Raw genomic sequence first — 13,204 nt, forward strand, 5'->3', positions numbered from 1 at the left:
GCTAACTAAGAAATACAGTCTGGTGCTCCACTAATTTTATTTCATTTGGTTAACAGCTCAATTTTCTGTCAAGTCTGAGCTTTTTTTAGAAACACTTTACATTTATATGCCATTACAGCATTACTAAAACAGCAAATATGGTGATTTGTCGAGGTCTTTGTAGGCTAAATATAACAGTACTCACTTGGCCTGTTTGGGTAAACGTTGGGCTCCGCCAAGGCTGTTTTTTGTCACTGGTTCTATTCATAATTCCTATGGCGCATCCAAGACATTAAGAGTGTCCTGTTCAGATCTCATTTCTGCTATTTGCAGATGATTTGATCCTGGTTTCTTCACTTACTCTTTTGGTTTGCTGTTGGGTGCAAAGCTTGGGATCAGTCTTCACACCTTCAAATCGTAGATCTACGGTTCTAACCCAGAAAAGGGTGGATAGCAGCCGCTGTGTTGGGAGTGTGTGAGGTCCTTTCCTAGGCGGAGGAGTTCAAGTATCTTGGAATCTTGTTTACAAGTGAGAGAAGGGTGGAGAGTGAGATCGACCGGTGAATTGGCCGCAGTGGTAGAGTGACCGTGCGCAACCCAAGGGTCCCTGGTTCAATCCCCACCTGGTACCAAGCTCGTCACGTCCGTTGTGTCCTGAGCAAGGCACTTCACCCTTGCTCCTGATGGGTGCTGGTTAGCGCCTTGCATGGCAGCTCCCTCCATCAGTGTGTGAATGTGTGTGTGAATGGGTGAATGTGGAAGTAGTGTCAAAAGCGCTTTGAGTACCTTGAAGGTAGAAAAGCGCTATATAAGTACAACCCATTTATAACCCATTTATTTATACATATATATATATACATACATACATACATACATACATATATACATACATACATACATACACACCTACACACACACACACACACACACACACACACATATATGTATGTATATATATATATATATATATATATATATATATATATATATATATATATATATATATATATACATATATTTATATATACTGTATAAATATATAATCTTTAGTAATTCAGGCTGACATATGAAACAAAATAAGTTCAAACTCTGACCCCGTGATCTGTTTTTATAGCAAAGCCACCGACTGATTCTAGGTTTTTTCTCAGATAATTTGCTTCTCTTTGCCGCCACTTGTTAATCTACATCAGCTCTTTTACTTCAGAAAAGAGCACTGAATGAGTTTGACCACAGTTGAGTGGTCACCTTCAAATGACAAGCTTCATCCATCAACCGAATATTGCATTATTGCTTTTATGTCCATCTCCCCTCTTTGCTGTCACTCTCTTCATAACCCCTTTTGCTTTTATCCAGCCATTGCTTATTTCTATCCTCCCTCTTCATCTTAAGATAACTTGCCTCTTCCTGTCTCCTTTGCTTTATCTGTGGGTGTCTGCTGCCTCATGGCTCGCCTGCTTATAGAATTTATACTATCTACTTTGTCAGATGTTGACTAGAGGATGCTAGGGCCTGCACTCTTCATGCAGAGTGCTCCTTTGGGAGGCTGTGAAGGACACATTTTTTCTGTTTTAACATCCTTAATCAGCGTGGTGCAAGAGCGCAGTGGATGTGAATGAATGCACAGGATGATCGAGTATGCCAGCATGACTTGTTTAAAGTGAGGATTGCTACAAATTGAAAATATTTTTTCTCCAATTAAATGGGACTTTTATAGCCATAGTGAGAATTAAGGACTGGTAGATAACCCTTCCACACTGTTGTCTTGCCCAGCAGGATTGCATTTGATGCTGACTGACTGTGTTTGTCTGCTTCCAGGACTAAAATCCATTTATTTGACAACAGAGACTGCTTTGGCGGGGTGAATGAAAAGTGCAATGGAGGGTGACTGCAGGAGAAGCAATCAGGTGGGTACTCTGGGTAACTCACAGCAGCTTATTTTTACAGAGGTCTCTCAATCACTGCGGGGTACCGACTAAACAACTCAGGGCTCCAGAATGAAATATTTTTACATTGCATATCAGCGGTTCAACCTATTGGACAATTAATCACCTAAGACGAGCAAATGTATCCGAATAATAGTAGTCGGTCAAAGAAAGACATTATTTTTTCCTCTCCAGTTTCCAGAGGACCAGAGAGATGCTGATGAAAGCTCAGAGAAAACCCTCAGCAAGGCTTCCAAATCCCCCCAAAAGAGCAACAAGAGGCCCAAGACGATACCCGTCAAAGTCACTCTGCTTGACGGCTCAGACTACGAGACCGCAGTCGAGGTATATTTCCTTTCTCAAGTATTGGAAGAATCGGGAGTTGGGTTTCTTATTGGGATTTATGACTTTTGATTGGGGTTGCAAAATTCTGTGAATATTAAAAGTTGGAAATTTTCCATGGGAATTAACGGCAATATATGGGAATTAACAGGATTTCATGGTAAATTAATGGGAATAAACATTGAATACAACATGCTCGATCTCGCAGCATGATTATTAGCTAAAACAACCTGATTTAATGCAAATTCAGTTGAATTTCAACCCTTCACTATGCATTCCTCCATCACATGCGCAGTGTATTCTTTCATCACATGCCCAGATAATTCCCAGCATGCTACACACTACAGCAGGGCCATTGAGGCCACACTAGTATTTGAGCCCAAGGACTTCATCCAGTCAGGTATGTTTTGATGATATTACTGCGGTAAAATATATTTGATCGATGGTATTTAAGTTTAATAGAGGTGTAATTGCTTGTTACTGTATGGCTGTAGACTATCAATCAATCAATGTTTACTTATATAGCCCTAAATCACTAGTGTCTCAAAGGGCTGCACAAACCACCACGACATCCTCGGTAGGAAAACTCACACCCAGTGGGACATTGGTGACAATAATGACCCAGTGGGACGTCGGTGACAATGATGACTATGAGAACCTTAGAGAGGAGGAAAGCAATGGATGTCGAGCGGATCTAACATGATACTGTGAAAGTTCAATCCACAATGGATACAACACAGTCGCGAGAGTCCAGTCCAAAGAGGATCCAAGACACAGCAGCGAGAGTCCCGTTCACAGCGGAGCCAGCAGGAAACCATCCCAAGCGTAGGCGGACCAGCAGCGCAGAGATGTCCCCAGCCGATACACAGGCGAGCAGTACATGGCCACCGGATCGGACCGGACCCCCTCCACACGGGAGAGTGGGACATAGAAGAAAAAGAAAAGAAACGGCAGATCAACTGGTCTAAAAAGGGAGTCTATTTACTGCAGCAGACTTTCACTAAAGCTAGCTAGCTAGCTGTTCCTGTACGTATTAAATGATGTTGGGGCCAATATCTCTAGCTTGCTAGGTTTATGTACCACCACAGTCTCATAATGAACCGGAAATATTTCTCCGTTAGCCGTGATGCTAGTTTTCTCTATGTTAAATCCCATTCATATATGCTAACAACGTTAGCAATCCGAATTGACCTTTTTTCGTGATCTGTAAAGTTCAAATACTAAATCAAAACGTGCAGTTTCCTCTGCCCTCTGTTCTGCTAGCCGTTCTGTTGTCATACAAGAATAAAGGTTATAGTTTTATTTAGCATGCTGATTAAGTGTTCATTTATTCATTTAGCCTATTTGTATATACTTGTTCATCAGTAAAATATTTTTAAAGACTACTCCAATTGTTTAGCTGACTATTTATATCTGTGTGTGGCATTGCTTCTCATCTTATTCTGTAGAATAAGATGGACGGTGTCCTTTTTTGAATAATCAAAACAATGGTCAAAATTTCCAAACTTTCCGAGATTAACTTCCCGGAAATTTATCAGACATTTTTCACCCCTTTACAGCCCTACTTTTGATTAACCCCGTAATGTGCTGAGATTCCCATCATTGACAAAACTAAATTAAACTACGTGAGGCTTGAGCGTTGTTGGTGTAAGCAATCTGAGTATTACCTGCTTGTTTCATTCAGAGGGAACATATGCATAAGTAAGACCTTCCTTGCACAACGTATACATACCGTGCTGTTTGGCTACAATTTAAATGGTTAGCTATTTCATACGAAAGGCACCAACATAATTAAAACTATACTATATAACGGTGAGAAAAACAAGAACTGCGTGGGTTACCCTAGGATGGAGGTGGAAAAATTGCAATCACATTGGTTCGCATAAAAATGAGTCATTGCGGTGCAAGAATAGGAATATAATGAGACTAACATAAAACTCACTTCTTACAGAGTAATTTACAGACACAAAAGGCATCGTCATTTTATGACGTCAGAGTACTTACACAGCTATAGAGAGTGCAAAACCCAAGTCAAATTAGTGTCTAGGGCAGGGGTGGGCATTACGTCGATCGCGATCGACTGGTCGATCTCGGAGGGTGTGTCAGTCGATCTCAAGCCAGGCATTAAAAAATATACATAAAAATGAGCAATCATCAATCATACCAAGACTTCACTTTCGTCAGTTGTTTGACATTCTCGACACCCGAGGATCTTGTGAGATGACGCTGGCTGCTGCGAGCTCATATTTAAGAAAAAAATCACTAACAGGGCGGACGCAGAGAAACACATTTTATTTCTAGAGACTCCGTACCTACTGTCAAAACTCTAAAGACCGACTGCACAGTTCCTGTCTTCACCATAAAAGACCTGTTTCATCCTGCCTGTGCTAACAAAATAAGAGTCTCAGAAAGCTAGCGTGCACAAGCTAGCAAGCTACGGAGTTTGATGCCAATGTATTTCTCCCCCGCCCTCAGCGACCGCTTTCTCACTTGCTTGCCCACCCGCACACTCACTGACGTCACTCACCTGCTGCTAGACATTAAAGGGCCACACACATATGCTACTCTCATAACAAAGTGTTTAAAAACGAGTATGCAAGTTGGACAAATGAGATGCCAAATCCAACCACTTTCATGTGGTATTGGACAGAAAGGAGGATTTTTTTTTTTTCCTCCATTTGAAAATGCGGACGTTATCAGCACCACTGTCTAATTCCAATCAATGCAAGTCATCAGAATCAAATACACCAACTTATATTCTTGTCTTCATGAAAGAAAGGAATCTATGTGTGTTAAACATGCTTGTATTGTCATTAAACACCATTAACTTGTTAACAAAAATGTCTCTTTCATAAATAAATAAATATAAATTATAAATAGGAATGAGGTAGATCTCCTCGACTTGGTCAATTGAAAAGTAGCTCACCTGCAGAAAAAGTGTGAGTGCCCCTGGTCTAGGGTTTCAAACCATATGATGTGTAGCTCAACAGAAATGTATTGTTGAGTGTAATGTTCATCACTGGATCATGTATGCTTCTGACTGACTTGAAACGTGTGTTTGTAAATGGGCAGATGGTGTCGCAAACAAACTTGATTTGACTGCAAATAACTGCCTAGAGCAGTGGTTCTCAACCTTTTTTCAGTGATGTAGCCCCTGTGAATATTTTTTTTTAATTCAAGTATCCCCTAATCAGAGCAAAGCATTTTTGGTTGAAAAAAAGAGATAAAGAAGTAAAATACAGCACTATGTCATCAGTTTCTGATTTATTAAATTGTATAACAGTGCAAAATATTGCTCATTTGTCTCATTTGCCTTTCTTGAAATATTTGGAAAAACAGATATAGAAATAACTAAAAACTTAAAGGGCAACATTATCACAATTTCCAAAGGGTTAAAAACAATAAAAATCAGTTCCCAGTGGCTTGTTTTATTTTTCAAAGTTGTTTTCAAAATTTTACATCTCCCGGAATATCCCTAGAAAAAGCTTTAAAGTGCTTGATTTTCGTCATACAGTGCTGCCAATACAAACAAACAATGGCGAATACCACAGCAAGATATGGCGACATTAGCTCGGATTCAGACTTGGATTTCAACGGCTTAAGCGATTCAACAGATTACGCATGTATTGAAACGGATGGTTGGAGTATGGAGGCAGATAGCGAAATTGAAATTGAAGAAGAAACTGAAGCTATTGAGCGAATGGCTATTGACGCTATTCGGCCATAGCATGGGTGTACCTAATGAAGTGGCCCATAGCATAGCTGCCATATTAGCATCGCCGGTAAAATGTGCAGACCAAACGATCAGGACTTTCGCATCTTGTGACACTAGAGCAACTTAAATCCGTCGATTGGTAAGTGTTTGTTTTGCACTAAATGTGGGTATCTAGTTTCAAATGTACATACAGCTAGCGTAAATAGCATGTTAGCACCGATTAGCGTAGCATGTTAGCATCAATTAGCTGGCAGTCATGCCGTGACCAAATATGTCTGATTAGCACATAAGTCAAGAACATCAACAAAACTCACCTTTGTGATTTCGTTGACTTAATCGTTGCAAATGCATCTGCAGGTTATCCATACATCTCTGTGCCATGTCTGTCTTAGCATCACCGGTAAAATGTGCAGACACTCTGGCACATTCAATGAGGGTCTCGCGGCAGATTTCTAGCCAGTGGTGCAACTTGAATACCTCCCTGTTAGTGTTGTTACACCCTCCGACAACACACAGACGAGGCATGATGTCTCCAAGGTTCTAAAAAATTGTCAAAAAAACGGAAAATAACAGAGCTGAGACCCGGTGTTTGTAATGTGAAAATGAAAATGGCGACTGTATTACCTCGGTGATGTCACGTTCTGACGTCATCACTACAAGACCGATAAACAGAAAGGCATTTAATTCGCCAAAATTCACCCATTTAAAGTTCGGAAATCGGTTAAAAAAATACATGGTCTTTTTTCTGCACCATCAAGGTATATATTGACGCTTGCATAGGTTTGGTGATAATGTTCCTCTTTAAATAAACAAGTGATTCAATTATAAATAAAGATTTTTACACATAGAAGTAATCATCAACTTTAAGGGCCCTCTTTAGGGATTGTAATAGAGATCCATCTGGATTCATTCTAAATATTTCTTCACAAAAAAATAATATTTCAAAAAGACAATATTTATGGAACATGTCCACAAAAAATCTAATTGTCAACACTGAATATTGCATTTCTTTTCACAGTTTATAAACTTACATTCATATTTTGTTGAAGTATTATTCAATAAATATATTTATAAAGGATTTTTGAATTGTTGCTATTTTTAGAATATTTAGAAAAAATCTCACGTACCCCTTGGTATACCTTCAAGTACCCCCAGGGTTACGCGTAACCCCATTTGAGAACCACTGGCCTAGAGTATCTATTGTCAACATAAAACATATAGAAATGGTACTGGCACATGCTATGCCACTGAAGACTGAAACTGAAGACCACTTGTTCATGCATTTTGAGCGCTTATCCGTACAAACGATCCACTGTCCATCTCTAGGATTTTCGTCATCCTCAATGTTTTAGATACTATCAACACCTACTAGGAGAATTAATATGTTTGCTCTTTTAGGAAAAATATATTACCATTGTTGTGCATCATCTTTTGTTACCCTCCATAAAGTAGTTTGCTGACATGGATGCAGGACAAAGAAAACACAAAGAAGAATTTTTGTTTGAAATTGGCGCGGACACATTGCAGGACCGGAACTAACAGGGCAAGGCATTCCTCAATGGGACATACTGTAGTACCTTTGTTGCATGCCCAGGTAAACTTGAGACACAGCTTTGCTGACATTGGAATTTCAATTAAATGTAATCAAAACACTCCCAGATAGCTATAGAAAAAAAAAGAAGCTTTGAAGGACTGCAACAGAGCAAATGGTTTTAGGTCAGGTAAAATTGAGTCACTTCCATTAGGAAAACATGCACCCAGTCAAGTACACAATGTTTATTGTATAGTTATTGTGGATGAAAAAACTGATAATCAACCTACTCTGTATTTTTCTACCACGTTGTTTACATTATTTTCTAAATTTGTAGCTAACAAAACTTTTAAAAGTTATACAGACCTGTTTTTTTGCAATTTGCTGGGGTTATTGCATTATGAGCCGTGCAACGTATAGGCGCGTAATTTGATTAACTTTTTTGAAAGCTTTTAGCGTCACATCATTAGAAGAAAAACACACCACAGCCTCCAACTATACACATTTGTCTTTAATTGCTGTCACATTGTGATAGCACTTAGAGGCTCCGTTTACGCTGCAAACACCAAATCTGCTCCATCCATCCATCCATTTCCTACTGCTTGTCCCTTTTGGGGTTGCGGGGGGTGCTGGAGCCTATCGCAGCTGAATTCGGGCAGAAGGCGGTGTACATCCTGGACTAGTCATCACCTCATTGCATGGCTCCATAGTGCTTCAAATCGGATCTTTTAGCATCAGATTCAGGCCAGTCAAAATCTGATTGGAGTCTAATCTTTTACAAATGTGACTTTAGTCTAAGCGCAATGCAACCTAAATGCGACACGTATGTGACTTTTTCGTCATCTTTGGGTGAGCTACGTCATTCGTGTGCGCGGGTAAAGACGCAGCCCGCCAGTGGTACGACACAGGAAGTCCTTTATACCGACAGCCATCAGATATAATGCATATGTTCCTTTTTGACTGTACTTAAATGTATAATAGACTGTATTTATATTATTCACATGTGAATAATTCCCAAATGTTTATTGTTTATTTTAAGCGAACTGTGGTACTGAATTTCCCGCAGAGATCTATAAAGTACTTTCTATTCTATTCTATCACAACATCCGGTTTCGGTGAGCAAAGTCTATTTTCGATGGCCGGGATTTTCAGTGCATCACAAGTCAATAGTGCGCAAATAATAGGCTACATGTAATAAATATTGGGATTCTGAAGAAATAGCGATTTGCTCACACGTGAGTTGAAAAAGAAAGCTAACTTTGATCCACGCTGATGTTGTCGTCATCATCATCATCATTTCTTTTTATTCTTTTCGTGAAAATGCATTGTTTTTTGTTTCCTTTACATTTACATGATCAGAAAGGAGTAGATGGAAGAATAATATTCTTATATTTATCTTTCTCCTTTTTTAACACACGTTATTTTAAATGACTTCATTACTGTTCCCTCCACCAACACCTAAACTCCTACATACTTTTTAATTTTTCTTTAAGCATTTTCACAATGACACGTTCAATCAAAATAAAAAATCAGTTTGATATAATGCCCGTTGTCTCTTTTTGAAACTCTTTTTAAATTCAAAAATATACTTACTATTACGATTCGGACGCATTTCCAATGCGCGAGTTGTCACCCCGGGATGCTGCAGGACTTGGACAAGGCTAGAATTGTAGGTAGGAGATGGTTTTAATACAAAAATAAAATAACACTGGTACAAAAAGAACAAGGAAAAGCGTGCCGAACGCACGGCAGCTAGGCTAACACTTAGCACTGAGTCAATGTCCACAAAGACGTGCCGACCGCACGAGAAGCTAAGACGTAACTTAGTGAGGGTAATACAAGGCAGAATAACGAAAATAACCGTTAGCTCCACACAAGGATCTGGGCTCAAGGGCAATCCAAAATCCTTCAAGATTGCAAAAAATAATGAACCAATCAGGATCTCCGGGCGGGATTTCATAGATGTGACGTAGCGCCAAAGCGACTGTTTGATTCAAAGAACAATGGCGGCACGCAGCGAGGAGTTGTGTGCTGACATTGATTCTGCTATGGCAACTGTTTTGTCGAATCTATCGAATGTTTAATATAATACAATATATTTAATATAACTTTTCGCTCTGTCGTTATCCAATATGTCGGCTGTTCTGTTTTGGATTTCCTAGCGTCGCTCTCGTCAGCGTCACGGGTTGATTTCGATGTGAGTGGTTGAAGTAGCACGTCATTCAAGATAACGGACAATTGGTTTATCCAATTGCATAGTGGAGTGCCATCTCCAGGTTGGGGAGGAGACTCTGCACAAGTGGAGGAGTTCAAGTACCTCGGAGTCTTGTTCACGAGTGAGGGAAGAGTAGATCGTGAGATCGACAGGCAGATCGGTGCGGCGTCTTCAGTAATACGGACACTGTATCGATCCGTTGTGGTGAAGAAGGAGCTGAGCCGGAAGGAAAAACTCTCAATTTACCGGTTGATCTACGTTCCCATCCTCACTCATGGTCATGAGCTTTGGGTTATGACCAAAAGGACAAGATCACGGTACAAGGGGCTGAAATGAGCTTCCTCGGCCAGGTGGCGGGGCTCTCCCTTAGAGATAGGGTGAGAAGCTCTGTCATCCGGGAGGAGCTCAAACTAAAGCCGCTGCTCCTCCACATTGAGAGGAGCCAGATGAGGAGGTTCGGATCTGGTCAGGATGCCACCCGAACGCCTCCCTAGGGAGTTGTTTCGGGCACGTCCTACCGCTATGAGGCCACGGGGAAGACCCAGGACATGTTGGGTAGACTAAGTCTCCCGGCTGGCCTGGGAACGCCTCGGGATCCCCTGGGAGTAGCTGGACGAAGTGGCTCGGGAGAAGCTGGACGAAGTGGCTGGGGAGAAGGAAGTCTTGACCCGACCTCGGATAAGCGGAATAAGATGGATGGATACAATGATTTTTTTTTTACCAGGCGCAGCCTTTTGAAATACATCTCTTATTGAGAAGTCCCAGATCCTTGTGTGGAGTTCAGCGAACTACAAGGATCTGGCGAGAGTCAGGTTAACTTTGGCCTGCAGTGCAAACATAGTCTTAGGCAGTCCTCGACTCAGGACACCACACTTCATCAAGAATACTTGTATGCCTTGGTAATAAATGTGACTAAGTAAGGAAACACAGCTACTGCTCTCATGAAGGGGTGTAGGGGGTGTGGGGGGCGGTCAGTGAGGGAATTCACATTTTATGAATTTTTGCAAACAAAAAAAAAATCCAGGAAGAGCCAGTGGTGTTAACTGAAGGTTCCACATCCCCAGGCGTGTGAAGATCATTAATCAGTAAGTGCTTTGACCTCATTGCACATGATGGAGCGCCTGTGACAACAACAACCTTATTGGCTGCCTGACCTCTTCCTCCTCCTATTCCTCCCAGACCCTACTGTGTCTGCTATATAACCGCCATCATTGCACCAAGCACGCATATGCTCACATTTTCCATCACTTGCAAACACATTAATTCATGTCACCTGGCCTCTGAAACATTGCACTTTGACAGGAAATCCACAACGCACCGAAAAGAAAATAGAATGGGAGAATGAAGGAGGAGGAAGCCATACCGGTAGGGAAAAGGAGGACACGCTGGGCCAAATGGGGCGGGTGTGCGCATTGTAATACATCAATGCTATGAGAGGAAAGGTGACACAATGATGAAAACCCTGAGTGCAATTCCAGCGTTGAAGTGTCCTCCTGGTTAGAGTGTCCGCCCTGAGATCGGTAGGTTGTGAGTTCAAACCGCGGCCGAGTCACACCAAAGACTATAAAAATGGGACCCATTACCTCCCTGCTTGGCACTCAGCATCAAGGGTTGGAATTGGGGGTTAAATCACCCAAAAATTATTCCTGGGCGCGGCCACCGCTGCTGCTCACTGCTCCCCTCACCTTCCATGGATGAACAAGGGGATGGGTCAAATGCAGAGGACACATTTCACCACACCTAGAGTGTGTTTGACTATCAGTGGTACTTTAAGTGCAGAGCAAGTAGGCAAGATGCTAAAACACATAGGAGCTTCTTCTTGAGGTTTGGCTGGTAAACGAGATATTGATCAAGCTTTTAACATGAAGCCACACAATTAAAGCAGGGATTCCATTAGCAGAGTTCTGGCTGGACCTATTCAGCTTGGACTTTTTTTTCCAAAATCAATCTGGGATACTAAAAAAAAAGGGTTTTAAAACTTGGATTTTTTATTAAATGAGTTCATATTTGAATGAAACTCTTGGCTGAACTTAATTGTGTTATTCCTGTTCATCTCGTAAAAACGCTCAATGCTTCCTGACCTCCCTTTAGGCATTTCCCTGGTTAACTACACGCCCATGCCTGCAAGTCATTCCCTTTGCTGTTTTGGATGTCCACTCCGTTTCGGAGTTTTATAACTGACACATATATGTAATCAGCTTACAAATACAACATAGGTTACGTCAGTTCATTTTTTAAAACTAACAGAGTCAAAATAACTGCTCAATAATTGTTAACTTCTGCAGTCTCCACCATGTTATTGCATAAACGATTACACACTTTTGTGCCTCGAGACTTGGGTAAGAGATGGCATACACCTTCATAGTGCACAAATATAAACATTTCAGAATCAGAAATACTTTATTAATCCCCATGGGGAAATTATAAACGTTTGTACAATTTTCAGCATAATCACATTCAAAATCAGACAAACATTACAGGGAGACAGAACAGGATCGCTGACGGATCTGCCAACTCCCGGCGCCCCTTAAAAAAAGGTGAGATACAGGTTAACAATGGGACGGGGGTGGGGGGGTGAGAAAAAATAAAATCGGTCTAAGCCTGGGCCTCTGGAGAGGGGGTCCAGACTGAGGGCAAGGGAAAAAACAACTCATAGCCATAGCACACATGTAAGTGGGAAACATCAAACATCAAAGAACACAAAGGACATGAGACCTCCGATTGCAGAGAGTGGGGGGCAGGGGCTGGAGGGCTTGTTTGGAGGCGGGGCATGGTTGGAGACGTGGTTAAGGGTCAAGTATTTCATATATATATATATATATATATATATATATATATATATATATATATATATATATATATATATATATATATATGTATACATATATATATGGGCTTCACGGTGGAAGAGGGGCTAGTGCGTCTGCCTCACAATACGAAGGTCCTGAGTAGTCAGGGTTCAATCCCGGGCTCGGGATCTTTCTGTGTGGAGTTTGCATGTCCTCCCCGTGAATGCGTGGGTTCCCTCCGAGTACTCCGGCTTCCTCCCACTTCCAAAGACATGCACCTGTGGATAGGTTGATTGGCAACATTAAATTGGCCTCAGTGTGTGAATGTGAGTGTGAATGTTGTCTGTCTATCTGTGTTGGCCCTGCGATGAGGTGGCGACTTGTCCAGGGTGTACACCGTCTTCCGCCCGATTGTAGCTGAGATAGGCACCAGCACCCCCCGCGACCCCAGAGGGAATAAGCGGTAGAAAATGGCTGGATGGATGGATATATATATATATATATATATATATATATATATATATATATATATATATATATATATATATACATATATATATATATATATATATATATATATATATGTAGGTGTGGGAAAAAATCACAAGACTACTTCATCTCTACAGATCTGTTTCATGAGGGGTTCCCTCCTGATGATTGAGGGAACCCCTCATGAAACAGATCTGTAGAAATGAAGTAGTCTTGTGATTT

The 13,204-nt window shown here is 41.0% G+C and overlaps 1 protein-coding gene across 1 annotated transcript in view; it reads left to right on the plus strand.

Annotated features, from left to right (window-relative positions):
* Positions 1-13,204, plus strand: part of si:dkey-178k16.1 (band 4.1-like protein 1) — a 130,047-nt gene that overhangs the window by 56,184 nt on the left and 60,659 nt on the right. Inside the window, exons 2-3 of the mRNA XM_061903852.1 lie at positions 1,795-1,883; positions 2,097-2,246. Coding sequence (XP_061759836.1) covers positions 1,842-1,883; positions 2,097-2,246 — 192 coding nt within the window. The 5' untranslated portion in view covers positions 1,795-1,841. The remainder of the gene's footprint in view (positions 1-1,794; positions 1,884-2,096; positions 2,247-13,204) is intronic.

This window comes from Nerophis ophidion, linkage group LG06 (assembly GCF_033978795.1).
Source record: "Nerophis ophidion isolate RoL-2023_Sa linkage group LG06, RoL_Noph_v1.0, whole genome shotgun sequence".
Classification (NCBI taxonomy): domain Eukaryota; kingdom Metazoa; phylum Chordata; class Actinopteri; order Syngnathiformes; family Syngnathidae; genus Nerophis; species Nerophis ophidion.